This window comes from Ambystoma mexicanum, chromosome 5p (genome assembly GCF_040938575.1).
Source record: "Ambystoma mexicanum isolate Mex_15411 chromosome 5p, UKY_AmexF1_1, whole genome shotgun sequence".
NCBI classification, from domain to species: domain Eukaryota; kingdom Metazoa; phylum Chordata; class Amphibia; order Caudata; family Ambystomatidae; genus Ambystoma; species Ambystoma mexicanum.
Window position 1 is genome coordinate 659,486,914 of NC_090930.1, and position 21,865 is coordinate 659,508,778.

The 21,865-nt window shown below is 40.8% G+C and overlaps 1 protein-coding gene across 1 annotated transcript in view; it reads right to left on the reverse strand.

Annotated features, from left to right (window-relative positions):
• Positions 1-2,229: 2,229 nt before the first annotated feature.
• The window catches only part of LOC138481110 (aryl-hydrocarbon-interacting protein-like 1), a 199,335-nt gene continuing 179,699 nt past the window's right edge, over positions 2,230-21,865 (reverse strand). Inside the window, exon 6 of the mRNA XM_069613025.1 lies at positions 2,230-18,490. Coding sequence (XP_069469126.1) covers positions 17,838-18,490 — 653 coding nt within the window. The 3' untranslated portion in view covers positions 2,230-17,837. The remainder of the gene's footprint in view (positions 18,491-21,865) is intronic.

Genomic DNA, 21,865 nt, shown 5'->3' on the forward strand with positions numbered 1-21,865 from the left:
TGTAATAGATTTAAATGGACTCTCAGAAACTGCAGCCTTAGGTTATCATATCCTGGACTGTCACTATTCTTACCACTTGTGGGGCCCACACATATTTTACCCTCATCAAGCTTATCCTTCCTCCATACAATCAGGCCGTATCCCAATGTTAGAAATGGCATTATTCCAGTCTTTACATTTATTTTCAACCTAGTTAATACACCTTTATCAGAAAAAGTAATGTCCTGAGTTGTAATACCAATTTTGATTCATGGCTAAGGGTTGGCCTCATTGAAAATGGCTTCAATACCCAGAAACGAGGACAGTCGTACTTTACAGTAGAAAGAATTATGCCTGCTATCAGCCAAAAGTGTTTTCATGTTTACTTCTTCCAAATTCACTTCCTTCCGCATCTTGGAAACCAATAGCCAAGTCATTCTTTAGAATCAACATTTTACTATTGGACTCTGAGCCCAGGAGGTCACTATGTGCTGAACTCTTGGTCCACAAAATATTATTGTTGTTCATGGATTTCTTCTTTTACTGTATCATCTTTTTTCATACGTTCTTAATATTTACAGTATTGATCTAATTCCGAGGTGCCCCACTCATCATTTGCACTTCTTGTTTTTGCTCCCAGTTTCAATCATTCATACACACTTCTTTATTTCTCAATCAGGGTAACTTTCTCCACTTTACTCATAGTCATTTTTGTTGTCTTCTCATGATGCCTCCGTTGTTAGTCTGGCCTTCATTTCATCAAATAATTCCTTAGAGGCATCTTCCAGTTCTTAATGATTACATTGCTTCCAACAGGCTATCATAATCTACAAGTTTGGCACTACTGAATTGTAAGGTCTCTCTCTCCATGTCATCACCTTTCCAATGTATCTGATTTGTTAAATTTCTAATTCACTATTGTGAGTATCCATCAAAGAATTCTCCAGCAATCACATACGTTCATTTTGTGTTACTCTTCTTGAACTTTTCACCCAGTAGAATTCTCCAGCAATCACATACGTTCATTTTGTGTTACTCTTCTTGAACTTTTCACCCAGCTCTCTAGATGTTGTTAATTTAGATGTTTTCTAAATTTCTAATTCACTATTGTGAGTATCCATCAAAGAATTCTCCAGCAATCACATACGTTCATTTTGTGTCTGCATGTCCTCTTTTACAAATGATTCTCCCTTTGCCTTTCTCCCTGTCCAGATGTAATCAAGTTAAATTGATTAGGAGGAGCCAAATTCTGGACGGACCATTACTCAGCACAAACTTTTTTGACTGAGAATGTTGTTTCAAAGTTGATCAGACCATTATGCAAACTGATTTGCTGAATTAAGTCTGGCTCTCGAATCCAAACTGATACTGTCATAAAATCCCACCAGGGATTCTAATAAAACATTTAAGGCCCATAACAAAGTACTGTAAGGTGTTTTCATGTTTCTTTTTGTGCAGAGGAACCTGCAATGTCAGGCTGTACCATCACAATCTCTGCTTCCAGGTGCCTGTTTAGGCCTTGATTTAGTGCCAAATTGGGCAAAAGCATTCCAATCACAAATCCTCACTGATGTATAGAATTCCCCCCACGAATCTGCCTCAGACACCTCTGAATCATGATGTTTGAACAGATTTGCTTCCTTCTCTGAACTAATGCATGTATACAATAAGGAGGTGTTTATCAAGGGAGTTCCTGAAAAGGAGAACTTAGGTTGTTTGCCTGGACAACTAATCATTCCAATCAACTTCCCATTCATTTCCTCTACACTTGTGGAGGTTGATAGTGTGTGCGAGGACCAGGGTGGGGATTGATCTCTAATGAGAGCATTGTTTCACTTAGAGATGTATATTTTGATTGTGTTCTCCTCTTTCATTTGTGACTTTTTGACACCTTCATCTATTTCAAGCAACTCAACCTGTTTCTCAATATGCTTTTCATAACAGTCTGCTTCCAAATTATGCCACAGACCAAACAACTCTTTTCCACCAGTCCCAGTATTGTTGGCAATCGCTCCTGGTTTAGTGCCCAATTGCGAATGTATGCATGCCTTATTATTTACTTTGCTATACAAGTAATAACTCTTCAGTGGAGAGGTGTATGGGGCATTACAATTAGGAATGGGCGCAGTTATGAGGTCTGCCCCCTCTCCTAAGTTTGTAGAAGCCATATGATAACCACATCCCACAATAAGTATCCAGCTTGGACAGCAACACAAAATCAATCAAGACATATTAGTGAATACCAAGGGATTCAACAACAAAAGGTTTTATCTGGTTTCCGCCATTACAATACAATACAGAAGAGAGCATATACACATAGCTAATAACATTTTACATTGTCAATAAAACATGCAGCATCATAATTAAGCTGTAGATCATAGGCAGACAAATGTGTCAATAGGGCTTCCCTTCTTGTTTTTTCCAAGCCTATGTAAGTGTGGCCCAATTTGTTTTTCTACATAAAATCATTTATTTAGAACAGCGCAATAAAAGATGAGATAAATAATCAATTCCACCAATGTCACAATCACATATCCTATTAGCCACAGGGCATCAACATGTTTTATTGCCAGTTGGGAGAACAATTCATTGTATGCAAATTATAAAACCTCTTAGTATAAGAGAGAATATTGAGAGCAGGTAATGTTTGGAAACAAGTAGATCTTTATTAATACCCAAGATTTCAATGCACTCAGCTTAAAGGGATAGTTCACTCTAACATTTTATTGGCTAAAAAGATGGCCCATAACCAAAAATACATATAAAAAATATTTTTAAACAAAGTTCCTATGTAAAGTTTTGAACAAATGAGGCTCAAACTCAAACATTTCAAGCACTAGGTGGCATCCATTTTGTGAAATGGATGAGCCTCCTGTGCTTCTGCCCTTTGTGGCACTAATGAAGCAAAAGCCAGCCAGCTGTAATAAACAAAAGCTACCACTGGGTGGCTTTTGCTGCAATATTGCCGGAGAGCAGAGAATGCAGGCAAGAAGGCTGCATGCAGGTAAGTGCTTATATATATATATCAGACACCTCGGAACATATCACCACTAATATCAGTGAAACACGGTTTATTTTGACATTTGGAGCTAAAGCTCACAACATTCGACAAGTCATGCAGCGTCATTGGCACATCCTTAAATCTGACGAAGATTTAAATACCATTTTGGGTGATCGCATTAATATCACTTTTCGGCAGTCCACCTCATTTAAGGATACATTAGTTCCCAGCTTTATGAGGCCCATTAATAATGCATTGACTAATGGTTGGTTAAATACTAAACCTTGTGGCTTCCATAAATGCTCCAAATGCAAAGCATGCATGTACGCTGTTAACAAAACTTGCTACACACATCCTATTTTAGGTAGCAATATCAAGATCGCATCCAGAATTACCTGCGATACTGATTATGTGGTTTATATTCTGACCTGTCCTGGCAATATGTAGTATGTGGGCAGTACCAAAGGCAAACTAAAATTGAGACTACTTCAGCATATTCGAGCCATTAGAAATATTGATTCTAACTATCCGATGGCTTTGCACTTTCAGTCCCAACATGACAGTAAGTTGGAGGGTTTCTCCTTTTTTGGAATACGAACTGTGCCTAAATCACCCAGGGGCGGTAATCGGGAGCTACAGGTGAGGCAATTGGAGACTAAATCCATTCTGGATCTCGAGACCAAGAAACCTAGGGGTCGTAATCTTGATGAAGAATTATATACCTTCTTAGGAACCTAATATTTTACATTTGTATTTTATCTTTGATGAATTACTTCTGGATTTTAGGTTCCCTGTATGTTTTTTATATGACCCCGTTAACATCTGCCCTTGTGTGTTTTCTTCTGATTTCAATAATAAAGTATATTCCCTCATGTTTTGACGTATTTTTCAGGTTGATATTTCATGACATTGTTTAGTCTTTCTTGTACAATTTTGGTTTTAACATGTACAGTAGTAGGGTGAACTTTTTATTCTGATCACTATGATGAAAATATTCTTACACAGTATGTTTGTTGAATTCCTTATACGTTTTCTCTCTGTTTTTTACTCTGTCTCGCCCCTAACCTCCCCCGTTTTTTTTTGTTGCTTTGAAGAGGGTTATGTTACATCTTTAGAGATGCAGATACTTACTCAGCAAGGGTTACTTAGGTATGATACCTCTTGTTTAGGTCTATTATAACCTATGTTTTTTATTGGGACTATCAAACACATGTGTACCAACTTTTAGCAGTAGAAGGTTTATGAGGAAGGAAATCTGCCTTTAATATCGGGGCATTTTAGGGTTAAAGCACTTTGCACTTTATTGTGGATTAATTAGTTGACTATTCTTCAGCCGTCCATGGATGCACGGTTTTTGTGCCATTTATTTATTTTTTCATAGTGAGCAGGGTTATTTTTAAATATTTGACACTTCATGTCATCTTATATATTTGATGATTTTTAATTGATCCTTGCTTACCTTGTGTATGGTCTTATGCTGTGAAATATCAGTATATTTAGATATATATGAGTGCATCCATGGACGTAGAGCACTGTGCACATTATAATTGCTGTCGAATTTGCAACTCTTATGCCTTTTATTATTCTCCCTCTTGTTTCCCTTATCCTGGCTGCTATGCACTTTTGCACCTTGTTGGCTGCTAATGCACTATGCACTTTATACTGCCCATATACTGCTACGTTTGCCTGAAATGTCCCATTTTTACCCATGTGCATGTATGATGTAACATATGTTTAGGCATTTAGAGACTATAGAATTTTTTGGGGCATGCCTATTTGTCAAACAATCAATTACACGTCTGAAACTAACACTGTGGGACTGTTTGAGGGGATGGCAATATAACTGCGTGTGTGCCAATGTCTAGCGCTATTTTTTATTCTTATTTCCATCTTTATTTTTCTGGCCGGCATTTTCAGACTGGGCCTCTTTTTTATCCATATTATTGTTTATATTGTTTAGAGGCAAGTCCCAGTCTGTTTTGCCCCCGTAGAATGTTTACACTGTGGGAGTACCTTATATTTTTTATATTAGGTTCCTTTTATACAGCGGTGACTTCACCAACTGGTTACCTCCCATGGTTATGATTTCCCTTCCCTTTCTCTCACGCGTTATATGCCGTCTCTTCCACAGTCCCTACTCTGTTGACTTTCGTGACACTTGGGGCAGCATTTTTGATTTCAAGATGTTATTCAATGTCCAGATTACTATGATGTGTACTCTATTTTGTTGTACATTAATGAATGCGTTGCCTTTGGTACACTACAACATGGCAGCCTTGTGTACAATACATTGTATTGACTTGTGCAATGTGACGCTCTATGCATTGTTACCATAGAGTTTGAATTACGTTTTAAGGAGTCCCTTGTCTGTGTTTTCCCTACCTACGTGAACAAGCAGTCGGAGTACCGCGAAATGCGTCGTTGTGTTATTTCAGGTTCCTCTTTCCTATGCACTTTTGATGAATAAAGAACATTTGGTGCTGCCTGATTGGATCCTCTTTATTCAGCTGCTCTCGAGAGTGCAACCCGCTGGTTTTGCCCTGTTCAGGGGCTCAATTTCTGTTTAAAAATAAATGTAAAAAATTATTTATATATATATATATATACATGAAAATACTTGGTCAAAGTACAGGATTGCAGATATCCATAAGCTCCAGCTTCAGCCAGGAAATGCCCAAGCACTAGAAGCACAACGCATACCAAGGGGACTAAGAATCTTAACAATACCCACGTTTGGAGATATGGATCCGTTATTAATAGAAGAATGGACAACCCATACGAATACTTGCTCATTTCGAATGATTGAAAGTCTTGTCAAATATGCGAAATTAGATGGAATAAAACTAATGAAAGAAATAGAAACCATGGAAGAACTACTATTTGCTTCAGAAGATGGTGATGAATGTAAAAAGCGTATGACAAGACTAGAATAAAATCTAGAAAGATTCGAAGGAGAATTACGAACAAGGAAACAGCTCAAATTTAAAAGAGACAGACTGAATTACGAGCAAGGAAGAATATACACCTTTGCTAAGAGATACAATGGGCCCATAAAAGCAAGAATGGAACAAAAGAATCCCCAAAAAAGACAAAATGAAGCATCTGCAGAGGAACCTAGCAGTTCAGAAGTTGACCTCTCAGACTCTGAAGGAGCACAATCGACAAAAAAGTTGAATTTTTTAGATAAGTTCAAACTGCTCCACATGGACAGCAGAATGGCCAAAAGAGGACGAGGCCAGTCAGCCGGACGAGGAAGAGGATCAAGAGGAAAGACAGGAAGAGGACAACCAGGCGGGGCAGCCGTGCAAAGTGGGGAAGAACAAATTGGAAGGGCAACAAGATCTGGGAACAAACAGAAGGGGAATCCGAGAGGCAAGAACACGACGAGTAAAAAATATTTAACATCTCAACCAGAAGCCTCACCCAGACCGAAACATCTGTCCTATCACTAGGACTATCATATAGCCCTACTTATGACTACGACTACACGTCTGCCAGAATAGACCTTTTCAAGTTCACGCGAAAACTAAAGCTTGCTAAGTTTTTCACCACACAAGTTGGGGACAAAAGACCCAAGAAAGATTCAGACACAGAGACTGCCTCCATTCTATCAGAGAAAGATCTAGCCACCTTATTCTGTATAGATGAACTGCATTTTAATCCTGGCTCTGTGAATACACACACAAAGACAATGGATGACACCTTGTTGGTGGAACGATATGGTATTAATACCAACATGAGCTGTTTCAGCAAATTTAAGCCCAAATCAGCTTTCTGCCCCAACATCGAATGCAGTCCAATAGAAATCTTTGAAAAATTGGTGATGAGAGATCTTAAAGGCTTATCGAGCTCTGTCAACATGAGGTCTAAAAATCTTAACCCCACTTAAATATGTGCGCTTGAAACATTGAAAAATGATCATAACATAGTCATTCGACCCTCAGATAAGGGAGGGAGTATAGTTGTCATGGACAGTATCAGCTATGTCAAAGAAGCAAACAGACAACTCAGTGACAGATCTTGTTATGAACTAGCAGAAAAATCTATTCTGAGAATCACCAACAGTGAATACCATGAATTATGCTTTCATTGGAATGAAGAAGACCTGATAAACGATGACAAATATTATTTCTTAAAGAATGCTCATCCCATCACCCCGTTGATCTATTTCAATCCAAAGATCCACAAGACCTTAATTGATCCTCCAGGACGCCCAATAGTGTCCTCAATAGGTAGCCTCCTGGAAAACACCTCTAAATTTCTAGACCATTACCTTCAGCCTTTTGTCCTAAGTCTAAACTCTTATATTCGTGATACATCAGATCTCCTGTTGAAATTAAGTGAGGTCAATTGGGAGTCTAATTGTTTTCTTGTCTCCTTCGATGTAGTGTCCCTGTACACGTCTATACAGCACCAATATGGACTGAATGCATGCCGTCACTTTTTAGACAACAGGTCTGTAAGCTACCGCCAGCACAATAAGATGCTGTTGGAAATTTTGAAATTCTGCCTGGAACACAATTTGTTTCTGTATGATGATGCAATTTATTGACAAACCCAAGGTACGGCCATGTTGTCCTGCATGGCACCCACTTACGCCAATCTTTATATGGGTTGGTGGGAAAGGACGGTGGCATGGAATGAGGAGCTGGAGGAATTTACTAAACACATAGTTATGTGGCATCGATTCATTGATGATCTGTTTTTAATATGGGATGGGACTGAAAATGAATTAGATAAGTACATCACCATTTTAAATTCTAATGCATTCAATTTGAAGTTAACGAGCACCATTAGCAAAAAAACATTGGTATTTTTGGATGTGTTACTACAAGTTGATCAGAATGAATTAATAACCACTCTGTACCGAAAAGAAATCAGTTCCAACTCCATGCTCCATGCTCGCAGTCATCATCCTACAGCTCTCAAAAATCTGTACCCTATGGAGAATTTCTCAGGGCGAAAAGAGTGTGTAGTAAAGAGGCAGATTTTCAAAAAGAGGCTAAAAATATTGGCAACAGATTTGTTGACGGAGGTTATTTGAAAAGCACAGTGACGAAATGCTTTAATAAAGCAGAAAAACAATCCAGAAGAGATCTCTTTAAACCGAACTCCAAACTAAAAAATGAAACGATAAGATTCATAACAGGCTACAATCAACAAGCCAAACACATCAGAGTGATCATGCATAGACATTGGAATATATTAACAACAGATAGAGACCTATGCAAAGTATTGGAGTTGAGACCGAGTGTAACTTTCCGTAAAGCTCCAACTTTGAAAAATATTCTAGCACCGAGCACTGTGATTACTAACGCTACGCCATCTAGTTGGCTTTCAGGCAGTCATGAACATGTGGGTTTTAAAAATGTGGTAAATGTAAAATGTGTAATTGTGTATCCAAAAACTCTCTGATTAGTGCCAATGGAAAACAATGGAAATACAAGCAGAAAATAACGTGCCCGACTAAGTTTGTAGTCTGCGCAATCACATGCAGTTGTGGGTTACACTACATAGGATCCACTATTGGTCCCCTCAAACTGCGTATTTTGCAACACTACAGAGCAATAAAAAATTGAGATCAGACATACCCTTTGGCGCTACATTTTGGTGAAAAGCATAACAAAAATACATCAGAGATGAGCTTTGTAGGTTTAGCACACATACCACAACACAAAAGGTTGGGTAACAGAGAACTTAAGTTACGCCAACTAGAAGCGAAGTTAATCTGTAAATTTGATACCCTAAAACCCAATGGCCTGAATGTGGACTCTGAGCTTTATGTGTTTTTACATGACTAAATATGTACGATCAGTTTGACAGCCAGTCATTTTAGCTACTATAGTTATTTTTAGTCAGTTCTGCTACCTATGCTCTTTTAATCTTAAAAGCACCTGTTCTTTGCCACTATACATGAGATACCAATAGACTCCTCATGATAGACTCTGATGTGAATATAAGACATTTTTTAGATTGATTTTATGTCAACTAAATATGTATTGATCTTATATATTTTTTATTCATGTTTTGATTAATCTTTTTGTATATGCATCACTTTGCACTTTAGGACTAAACCAATTGCACGTGTCACTTTACACGGCTAGTTGGTCTTTTCACAAGAATTTGTTGTCTTTAAAACAGGTCATCCAGGAATTTGCTGCCAGGTTTTTGACATGCCTGCTGCGTGATGTTAAGAGATAGGTATATATTTAGATTAAGGGATATATCTGGACATCTGTCCAAGTAGGCCATTTAGTGTTTTTCTCATCCCTTTCTTTATATTGCACTAGCACCTTAGATATCTCCACAGATGCACTTGCACTTTATACAATATGCACTGTTCAATATCCCACAGTGCATGGAGATGAATTGGCCACACTACTGCAGTGTCTATCCCTCTCTCTGTGCATCACGCAGGCGGACAATGTCGGAGTTTGGCTGCAGCAACTGCATTTGTTTTGTGCTCTCATTCCTTCATGTGGATTGTTTGTCACACTGCGGATAATTTTTCTCACACAGTGAGCCAACGAATATTGTATTAGCGCAATGGCGCAAAATCTAGTAATTAAGTCGATACGCTTTATCCCCACAGAGCCATGGTGTGTTTGACTACTCCTGTACCTGCTGGTTGCGCGCGTTAGCCTACTATTAAGTAGGCCTATTAATGTCCGATTTAAATATTTATATTTCAATCCTTAGACAACACAGACATTCCAATATGGCGGATTTACCACCACACCGAACCATAGAGTTCGACTGCAGTAAATGTAGACTGGTTATCACATGACGCGCAGACGGCAGGTGGGAGGGGTCTGTCACATGGCCTGCGAGGTATTATAAACATGAGAATACACTAGTTGGGAACAACTAAAAGCCTGAGGAAGCTTGTGAGTCGAGCGGAACGCATGGCGTTTTTCCACCCGGTGGGGTGAGTGCTGCTTCACACCTGGTCTGACCAGCCACTGTTGTTGTATGCTTTTTATGATTATTTTGCACTACTTGTGATTAATAAAATAATTTTAAACTTAGTAAATGGTCGTGGGTGCTTGGGCATTTCTTGGCTGAAGCTGGAGCTTATGGTTATCTGCTATCCTGTACTTTGACCGAGTATTTTCTTGAATTTTTAGAGCCTAGCACGCTCTAGCCCAATAGCACCAGCTGAGGAAGAGCGCAGTCTAGGGGCCAACAACTGTTTTCCCAATAGAGTTGTGAACAAGCAGTGAGATTTGCCGCGAAACGCGTTAACGCCCAAAAACGCGCACTTTTTTGCACTATGGGAGTGCCATACTTTGATGGCCCGTAATTTGAACTTAAAAAAAAATATATATATTTTTTTTTTTTTTGCTGAGTTGTAAGGATCCAAATAAAGAAAACTTTTTTCTACCAATTGACATTTTGGCATCCGGATGTTTTATTGACCAAAACGACTGTGAAGAGTGCCAGTCACTTTGCTTGATGGAAATCAGTGCCCCTAAGAGCCCAGGAGACTCAAAGCTGAAGCCTTTGTAATCATAAGATATCCGTAGTTTTCTAACCACGGCAATAAAAAATATAACAATATTGTATTTATAATTGTCGCGCCTGTGCTTCCCTTGGGGAGCACCGAAAACATAAAATGAAAGTTAAGGCAGCCTCCTCCATGTTCAGCTCTGCTCTGGCTGCAGTAAGCAAAAGCTCTCAGTAGGGGGCTTTTGCTGCTTGATTAGTGCCACCAGGGCAGAGCTTAACATGAACAGAGGAGGCTGCTTCAAAAGACTCCTTTGTAGTCCTATTGGAGTTAAATCCATCCAGAATGTGTCATCAGTAGAGATCAGTATTTTGTGCCATTAAGAGAAGGTGCTTCATGTTGATGGTCAACTAAGCAGGATTCAAAGTCTGCCAGCAGTAGAATAAATAATAACGGAGCTAGTGAGCAGCCCTGTCTAACACCTCTGTTTGATGCGAAAGGGGCCAAAAGCCTGGAGCTCCACCTTTCCACCAGAGATTATTTTTATGAATCCATTGAATTAAATTAAGTAGACCCTCTGGAAGCCCAAGCTTATTCAGCTTGGACCATAAGATGTTCCTTTCCACTAAGTCAAAAGCTTGCTTCAAGTCCAGAAAGGCTACATATAGGCTAATCCCACCTACCAGTCAGTGTAGCAAGTAGCATACATTGATCAATTGGTGAACAGCCAGTCTGGAAACCACCTTGATTGTTCGGAATCACATTAAAAGTCTTTTTCCATTCCTCAAATCTACTGGCGATCCAGCTTGTAAAACATTTTCCTGAAATATATAATGGTCTGTAGTAGCACAGGTCTGCAGTGTCTCTCTTTTTAAATATCGGCACTATAACACTATGAGATCTGTATTCTGGAAGCCTTTTAGATTGGATAATAATACCAGAAACCAGTTTCAAAATCTCAGCCCACCAATCTTGTTGGGCTAAAAAGATCCCTGGTTTCATTTTATCCGGACTGGCGGCCTTCGCTCTTTTCAGAAACGCAATCCTTGTTTGAATTTCAGCAAATATTGGAGGAATAATCTTGATCCGATCCACTGGACGTGGTTTGATTATAGCGTCCCGCTCTAAGAGCACATTCTGAAGATGGGACACCCAATTACTCATCGGATTACAACTCTCAGGGGGTAGGGTTTTCTTACTTTTGAACCTTTGGTTACGAGTCACCAAAATAATGACATGTCTTTGTCGCAAATTGCCTATAAAACCATATCCCTTGGTTTTAGCTTAAAGTCTCTCTTTGTTCTCCCTAATTAATCATTTGTAATCCCTTTTGAGTTTGGCCTTTCTTGTATCAGTGACATTATTGCATCTTAGAGAGGTGTATAGCATTGCCTTTGCCTGATGGCAGTTAACATCGGACCCGGGCCGTGCTGCCTCCATTCTCTTGGCCTTTGAGGCAATTTGCAGTTGCTATTAGCAAGAACTAAAATGTCACACGGGGTGGAGAAATCTCCAGAAGTTCAGCTCCATTAGTAGATCCCACCCCGTCTAAAATTTTGGAAAGTTAAGTCTCACATTTAAGTAAATAATTCTGAGTCAACAACCTTTCGGACTTTGACCATGACTTAAACCTGAATTGTCTTGAGTCTAATAGTACTTACTAACCATTGTAATATTCATATTGAATACAGCTGGCAGTTTCATGGAGCAAAACAGATGGTTGAGGTCACTTTTAAGTCAATAACTTAAAATCAGTAAAACGATTCATATAAAAAATATCAATTAAAATATAATTATTATTGAAAAGTAACTGCCACTGACAAAGGTGGAACATCAACTGAGAATGCACCATTCAGATGAGTGTGACATTAACTTAACGTAAAATTCTTCAGTTATCGGCCTCTGCGTCCTTCTTACCATTTAGACAGGGAGCAGGTTTCAGATCTACAGACAGCGCTAAGATCTCCATCCGAGACCCTGATATTTTTGCATTAAAATCTCTCATAACAAGGTGGATTTTATTTCTGTGAGCATCAAATACATTTTCCAAATATCCTCCTTTGCACATCATTTTCTCAGCTAAAATAGAGGGCTATATAAATGTTCATTTAAAGTACACAATTCAAGTTACAGGCAACTGTACTCTGAATGATCCAAAACCTTTACTATCACATCAAATTTACGTCAACTGACGCCCCGCCTGTCAACCTTATTTGCTATGTACTGCCTTTTGGATAAATGAAAGGAAACCAGAAAAGGACCACCTAAAGCCAACCCACGTTTCTTGCAGGCATACAATATCAAAATGTCTAATACAACATATATATAATCACTTTCACAACATTTATCAGCTAGACCAGCTATATTCCAAGAAATCATTTTCAGACTTTTCAGATCTAGATTATGTCGGATTATAGTTGGATGTGTTGGTTTAGTGAAATGAATATGAGTGTACATTTTTTGTCTTGCCAATTCCGACATTATTTGAGCTTATCTTTTTGATTCAAATCCAAAAGTGAATCACAAAGCAGTGGGCTGGAGTCCAATTTAGTCTTTGGACTAGGACCTTTCCCAGTTAGTAAATTTTATCGGGACCCTGGAATATAGCATGAATTGTGTAAATGACAATGTTTTGTGGCAAGATCTAGATAGACTTCCACACCGGCTTCTGCTATCATGTCGCTTCTTCCCCAGATGCATGCTCTAATATTAAGGTCAGTGAATTAAACTCGAACGCTACATCCACTGCAGCACACATAATCCAGAAGAATCCTCACAGAACTGATTTTTTCTAAAGGATATCTCATTTAAATTCGTACTGTCTGTAGGATCCTGATTAGAGCTCTTTTATAAGCATTTTTATTTCTATGGAATAGCCCTTTAAAAGTACAGCTGAGATTTGTTTTCCTTCATCCAGCTAAATGATCTGACCTTATGGGAGAGCACCGTACTTGCACTGGATCTGTTGTCTCTACCCGTTTATGGCCTGCAACTCTACATGTTTTTTAGAGTGGCTGAGATGCAGAAGCCCTTGGCATATTGTTGGCATTTGCAGTAACACATTTAGTGATTCTCCGTCAATCCTCAGGGGAGGAAGGTACTACTTGGGGTCCTATAGCTTTCACAGCTACGCCCTGCCAAATTTTGTCTACCTGAGCCTTAATTTTTATTTACTGCAATCTTGCTTTTATGACCTAATGAGCCAGGTGCAACAATGACATTTTCAAATTCTGAATTGCCTGGAATGCGTAGGTCAGCTGAAGAAGCCAGACCGGTCTCTGACGATTCGATTCTTGAGAGTGGCTGTTGTTGTTTGCATCTGACAGATGTAGTGACAAATTGATTACGTCAGGATTTTTCTCAAGGAGAATTTGGTCTTGAATTTGTTCCTCTCTCAGGTAGATTACCATTCTTGTAAGCTGTTTTATTGGCACCTCCAAACAAATAAATTGCAAGTGCAATGTTTTCCTTGAGGATGAAGAGAGCTCATGTGGTCGCATTTCCCGGGAAATAGGATCTTCAGTAATTGCATTTGCAGGTATAATTGGGGGAAGAGTTATCTGTGTTCGACAGCTGCGCAGTACCCTCATCACTCATCAGTGCATGACAGGGTCTGTGAGGTCTGTGAGATGACCATGAAACATCTAGAGTTGTTTGCACTTTTGTTTGTTGGTTTGTTTGTTGGTTTAATATTGATACATCCTAGGTTTTACTTTGAGCTACAGAATTAGCCAACTCGTCTAACAAATCCTTCAAAGAAAACAAAGACTCATTGACATCAACTTTAGGTTCTGCTGCACGCAATAGAACAGATGCCAGACTTTCATGGACTAAAAATGAGGCACTCTGTATCAGAGAGGCATCAGAGACAGGGACAGGAGCACAGTCAACAGTCACATTTCTACATGGATTCTTTGGAAGTTAGTTCAAGTGAGTGAAAGGTGATGCCGTTGTGTGCCTAAATTGGTCAAACTCATCATCACTGACTGAAGATTTCAACACTGAAAGTCTTTATTTGAGATGGTCATCGCGTTAGCAGTAATTTCAAAGCAAAGTTGTCTGAAACTCAAAGTACAGTAAATAAGTCATCAGCAGGAGTACAATCCTTAGAGGTTTTCAGAGGCGGGTTAGAATATTCATCTTCACTGAAGGACTTTTCTAAATACGATTGATAGTCAGTCAAAGGATCTTGTTCGCCATCCAAACTATTTGCAGGACCAGCTCCCCAGCTTCTCAATAGCCAGCGTAGAAGAGGTTGTTCTTTTCTGAGTATTATTTTTTGTGGAGGTAGCTGTGACTGCTTCTGTATGTGTAACTGATCCCTTTGGCCGATGCCGACCTTTAGACTCCTCAAGAGGTATTTTATCTCTTGTGACCACCGAGTTCACTAGTGCCATCTTCCCTATCTGTGCAAAGCACTAGAATATTTGAAGATGATTGAAATAATAAAGTACCTTCAATAATACATCAGCTGCAAAGAGCTATAGCTCCTGGCAGTATCTGCCCTTGCATACTCTCAGCTCCCCTCCTCTAATAATAGTAGTAATGGTCTCATAATGGTATAAGCAATAAGGGAGGGTGACCAGGATTCAGAGTGTCATCTTTTGGAGAGTGAAAAATACCAAATCCAAACATTACTTGTGACGCTGTTTATGCATTGCTATGAAAAAGAAACTGAAGGAAAACTCCTCACCGGTATTGAGCATCAGACAGTTGTAAAAAGGTGTAAGCAAAATAGCTGGGGGTGACACTGATACTGATGCTTTTCCTAGTAATACAACTCTTTCTCTGTCCCTCCAAAACAAAGCCCCCTTGCTCCTTTTCACCGGTGCACCAAGACAACTGCTCACTGGCTCACCAGCAGGGGTATGGGGCTTCTGGAGAGACGAGCGCGTCCAGCGGATGGAGGCCGCACAACTTCAGAGCTTTTCAACTTCGAAGCCTTACAACTAATACCTCTCAAGTTCATGGCCTCTACCAGCCCAACAGCTTGGTTTACAACACAGGTGTACTGCCCGAAAGCAGGAGTACAGAGACCCACCACGGAAACACTGTGCCACGTACATGTCCACTTCCAAGCTCACATCTGCCAGACCTCCCATATTTGTATGCATTCATTATTATTTACTTTGCTATGCAAGTAATACTCCTTCAGTGGAGAAGCGTATGGGGAATTACAATTATAAATGGGCTCAGTATTGAGGTCTGCCCCCTCTCTGAATGTTATATATGCCATAAGTCAGCTGCACCCATCGATAGGTACACAGCTTGAAGAACGGCATGGAATCAATCAAGACCGATTAGTGAACACCTGAGGACTCGCCTCTCTATGCCCCTTCTTGTCCCAACTGCAAACAACTGCTGGCAGAACACTTTGCAGGCACTTCGCTCCTGGGAACATATTTAAAGCATTCACTTCCTGCTCTAGAAAGCACTCCTTAAAGGGCCCGTACCACTCTCCTCTGGCTACTTTGACTTCACCATGAAATCGTGCCACTTTTTTAAATCAGAACAAATCTTGATTATAACAGTCTATTATCACCTGGAGTTCCTTAACAGGATCATCTTGCGTTTTTGGGAAACACAAATATTGGACAATGTTAAGCATGTGGAACTCCACAGGGCTTGGACAGTCACTCGTGTGCTCCCAGTGCCCGGCAATAGTTGGAAGGGAAATGCTAGGGAGCTTGCTTGATGTGTGAGGGTCAGTGAATCCTTTGAAATTAGAAGTCACCCCATGTGAGGGTGAGGCACCAAACAATGTTTGAGATTGCCAAATGGTTACACAGCGAGTGAAGGGCGGAGAGCGATTGTGTAGCAAGGCTCGCTGGCGATGGTAGAGTGGCAGACTGGCTGCATGCTAGGGGTTCATTGATGGTAGAATCTGGACTGGGTAACTCTACACATTCATCCTGCCGATGTGGGGGCGCAGATGCCTGTAGTTGTGCTGATCGGGCTGTTGATAAGGTGGTGGATTGTAAGTGTCAAGAATATCTTCGGAAGATTCTTTCGGTAGCGTTACCTCTTGCAGTGATGAATAGAGTTCGTTATCACCTATCTTGTTTCTCAGGACAGCCCAAATCTCCCTGAAGTCTTAATTCTTGCAGGTGGTCTTGTAGTTTTTCCTGGGCATCTGTAGGACCTCTCGTCTGTGAGTCAGTTTGTCACTTAGTAGTTTCAGAATATCAATCAGAAAAGGCATCTCACTGTTCCTGATGTACGTTGGATCCACCGAACCACAGAGCTTCCTGTGAATTATCAATTGTATCTAGATCATGTGGTTGTTCCCACCTCAGGCAATTTCTTAATAATGTAATCTCTTATAAAATACCATCGATCCAGCAACCTGCAAGTTGTGGGGAAATCATTTATGTAAATATAATAAGCTGGGCTTCCTTTAGGAGAGAGGCCACTGCTTCTACTGACCCATTCCCACTCTCTCTGGGGTAAGAAAAGGCAAGACATACAGGAATCGGTGCTGCTCCTTCACAATGCACCACGCTTCTGCGCTGAGTCAACGTTTCAGACCCGACAACAGTTTGAGGCTGCTGTTCCATCACCAGGCCCTGCGTTGCTGGGCCAAGTCTTTACCTGCCAGAGGTTCCGCGACAGGGATAAGAGAAGGATACAGGGTGGTTGCTCACACATGAAGTAGAAGACTGCTATTCCTAATCAGATTCAGTTGCTAAGAAAAAGAGGGGGGAAACTAAGGCTAGGAAGAAGAGAAAGTGTTTATGGAAAGAGAAAGGTTGAAAAATAGGTGCCTGTCAAGTCTTAAGAAGGACAAATGATCTAAGATGACACGCAACGAAAAATTGAGTCTTCACCAAAGTCACCACATATGCCTTGAAACATCAGCGCTATCGCTGTCCAGATGCATTGGGTTCTGAGAAAAGACTTAACAAATTACACTGACAACCCACTCATGGGGTCACTTCTAGCCCCCAAAGCGTATTCTCTGCTGTTAGTCCTGTGCAGCAACCTTTCTCTGGTTCTAACACCATGCTAGGCTTGCAGAGAAGATGCGCTGTTCGGGTGACACTTTAGAATTATCTATGGGTCATATTTTTGAAAACAAACAATCAAAAGAAGAAAGGTAGAATAACAAACTCATACACTCAGAGCAGCATGCATACGAAAAAAACAACCCTATTTCCCTACACTAAAACCCCATTTTGTAGCGGCTTGACGTAAGGGCTTTCTAAGTAATATCTAATTAAATCTTCAGGTGGGTTTTGAAGAGCGCTCAAGAAGAACAGAATAACAGTAAAGATTGACAAAACAAATAAATCAGTCTTTCCTTTTCTGAACTGACCTTAGATAAAAAATGCCTTTGTTTTACACTTCGCCTTGCAAGATTAGGCCTCTACACCATGTAATCACTTTTTGGAAAATGAGCACCAGGGTGTTTTACTCTGAGTACTCACTATTCCTTTCTCCCTCCTGTTCGCTGCTTGACCCTTTATTTGGAACAATGATCGCTTCATCATCTGACTTGGGATTGCCATGCTCTATGCTATCCTTTTCCGTGTGGTCTGCCGCATCTCCCACACTTTCCTTCTCGTTGCCTTCATAATCTCCTGTCCCTTCTTTGTGTTCATGATCTTCCAAGTACTGGGGCCCTGTCCCTTCCTCTATGCGCCCAGACATCTCATGGGCATCCCCCTGTCTATAACCTCCTACGTCGCTTTCATTCTTCGCCTCAGGTGTCTCTTCAGCGGTCTTTTCTCCACCCAGTTGTGTCCAGTTCGCTTCATCGCACACACCTTCTCTCACTTTGTTCGCTCCTTGCCCGTTGTCAGATTCGTTCCCCAAGTTCCGGTCCTCTACGTCCAACCTTGCTACGCTTTGAGGCAGGCGTCCCTTGAGCAGTTCCTGCATTCTCTGCTGCTCTTCCACCTTCTTACCCCTCATTCTTGCACCTAGCTGCATCAGTTCCCTTTTCACGACCCCAGTCAGCGATGGATCCAGGTGAGCAGCTCTCAAGAAATCCTCGCGGGCCTCTTTCTCATTCCAAATGGCTGAGTGCGCTTTAGCTCGCTTGTAGTAGGCCTTCACGTTATCTGAAAGGCGAAAAAGAAAGACTAATTAGCCAAATCCACTTAATCGAACAACGAGATATCAACAGCAAGATTGTCACTACTTTGCAGATCTTCATTGTAGCTATGGCAGTAATGGAAAAACAGCTGGTATTCGGCAAATACCCCTTGGTTTCCTGTCCGTCATTTAAGGGGCTGGGTCTAAGGCTGGTGGTAAATACCCGCTGCTTACAGGTGGAAAATTGCTTAAAAAACATCAAGCAATGGAGTTAAAAATTGTAGTTGGTCCATAGACGAGTTTGCTGTTTTATTAGTCCTGTTGTAAAGTTAAGTGCATGTGTTTCCCTTCACAGCAGGAAAAAAATACTGAATGGGGACCCCCAAAGGGAGTGAAAAAGTGGGCGTCTCTGAAAAGGATCAATTATCAGCCATCTATGAATTATGATCCACTACTGTACGTAATCCCTTTCCATCCTCAAGGTGAGACTGGAAAGGACTACAAAAAATATATTTTTACATGATGAGCGCAAATCTAGTGCAATACCACAGGTGGTATTTAAGTGAGTCCCCACAAGTTACTGCCATGGCAGTGATAATTCCTGTAATATAGTTAGGCACCTTAGATTACCACTGGTGGTATCCGTCCATAACATGTACCTCAACTGCATTGAGGGCCACAATTGGTGGGTAAGGCGCTAAAGGCAGCACCATCTTCCAGAAGCGTGTGCGGATGCTAAAATCCACTGAGCAGAGATGATGACATTACAGACTGGCACTTCAGCAAAGTTGAAATAGCACAACCAACCCAGAGTAGTAAATCAGGTTCAAGAATAAGAATATGCTCTGAACAACAAGTGCTACTACTTACTGCTTTTCCACTCAATATTATATTTTGGGGTTTCTAGTCTTTTACTACACACCTTTTCATTTTCCAAATGTACTACTTTCCTGGATAAAGATGTTTATGATAAATTGGGCCTTGCCATACTCTCATATATTTTATTCAGACTGGTGTTATGATATTAAAGAAAATTACTGAAAATTCTTTGTTCAGGGAAAAGACTAAAGGAGGAAATCTGCAATAAAGGAAAAAGTGCTGTGGATTTAGCGCCAATTACATCACATTAATAATGACATCAGTGATTACATCAGTAACTGAAAAAGAAATTCGGAAAAACTGGAGGAGGAAATTGACACCCTGCTCTTCTCTAACTGTTTTATCCAATCCCTTTCTTTCTCTTCGCTCCAGAACACAGCAGCGAGGCTCCCAGCTCGTTTCCAATGGGTAGGTCACCCAATCTATCAGTGTATTAAGTGCTCTAGCTATTCATTTATTGAATGTTGCTCAACTGTTCAGAAAAGATTGCACAGCCGCAAACGTAATTTTCTGGCTAACCAGTGTGTTCATCTGTGCAAAACCAAACCACAACTGTTCAACAGTGATCGCTAGACACAAAAGCATAAACCACCCTGTACACAGATTGTACAGAACAGCTGCCCCTCTACTGCGACTACACATCCAAACTCCTAAGTATCAGGTGACATTTGAAACTATCTGGTCCTGGGACTTTCCAATCAGCACATGTTGCACGCAGTTCCACAACTGCAATCCATTGTGATCTACATGAGATTCCATTTGTGAAAGGTACAGTGGTTTTAGACACTCCCAAGCGGACACCTTTTCAGAGAACAGGTTATTTGGCCGTGTCCGTTCTCGGTTCCTTCTCTTAGAGTGGTTCCCAGACATTTTTTCCCCACATATAAGGGTGCACCACCCTATCCTCAGAATGGCCTAACCAGGCCACCATGCAGCAAGACCTAACAGTATAGTCATGACGGTAATTGCTGAAAAGTATGCACTGGTACTTGTATTCGCACCCGGGGAAGGCCACACAGCCAATCAGGTGGCTGGACCAGCAGGTGAGAATACACATGCTCAACCCACTGTTTCCAGCCACCCGAGGCCCTTCCAAGGGTGGCGCCATCTTTTCTTTTTTTATAATGTAGGGAGGCAACAGGGAGCTTCTCCCTGTTGCCTCCCCACCTCCCCCAAAACAATCCATACACCTTACCCATCCCCTCCCTCCGCACTTGCCTGCTGGACTAGAGCTTTGTGATCCGGTCCTGGTCCTCCTCCCGTCTCCTGGCCACCATAGAAATAGAAAAGGGACTTTTCGCAACCCGGATAAACTCTGAGGTGTGAATGCCTTTCACCCCTGCTGTGGGGGTAGGACATGCCGGTAAAAGGCCCCCAGCCCTCACCGAGGTTCGGGCTGGCAGGCTGTTACGGTCCATGTCCGTCCACCAGAAGGAGGGTGAAAGTCATATTCTGGTCCTTTCTATCTAGCCTTGGGAAACTATACGTTTATAATGGAGCTTTGTAAAACTTGCTCAAGTCGCGTTTTTGAGGCTGTACTCCCTGATGGGGAGAGACAAGGAAACTGCAGGGACTGAAGCCATGCCCCCAAGATCTTTGCCACAGCCTGAGAGTTTCAAAAGGGCTCTGGGGGTGCACCAGCGCTCAAGTCGCGCTGTTGTGGCTGTTGGACTGGAGGCTGCAGGGTACGTGCATATGCTTTTGTCGCTACCTCTTCCTCACTTTTCCCTGACACATACTGTGAAAGCGCTACACTGATTTATTTGAAAAGACGATTCATAAAACGTTCTTGGACTACTTTTCACTTTCCCAAAATTGGTGAAACGATTTCATGTCTTTCCATCGAATATTTTTCATCTACTCATATTTCCATTAAATTTTTCGCATCGAAAAAAATGTCCATTGAATGCATTTTTTTGTTTATTTTATGGGGGGGTCCCCCTAACCTCCGTTTTTAACCCTTAAAACCCCACCACAAAACCAATGAACCCTTTATCCCACACAAATATGCATTTGACGGTCATTTTTTCGATGGAAAAAATGTGATGGAAAATGTGTAGATGGAAAAAATATTCAATGGAAAGACTGCATACCGGTGAAACTTAAATCAAAACAGCCAGGATTTAACAGGGCACTGCTCCTCTCAAACCACAAGACGTGAGTGGACAAGTCCTGTCGCTTCCAGTGTATCAATTTTTTGCTCGCTCGAGGCTTGACTGGAGTTATAACGGGTTGTGGGAGTTGGCTAAGGCAACCCCTTGAGCCAGTCGGGCGTTTCCCTCTTCTATTTGTGAAAGGTTTTGATGTTTCCTTTTTTGGATCTTATATTGTCCTTTTACTATATCTTTTAAACATATTTGTAAAGACTTTATTCTATGGTTGATCAATGGTAATGGTGCCTAATCTGTAATGTATTTGTCTTTTATGTAATATGTACTAATTACATTTAAGTTTATTCAATTTCTGACTCTTAGTGCTAGTTTTGTAGACTTTGCTAACCATACCAATGTCAAAACGGAAAG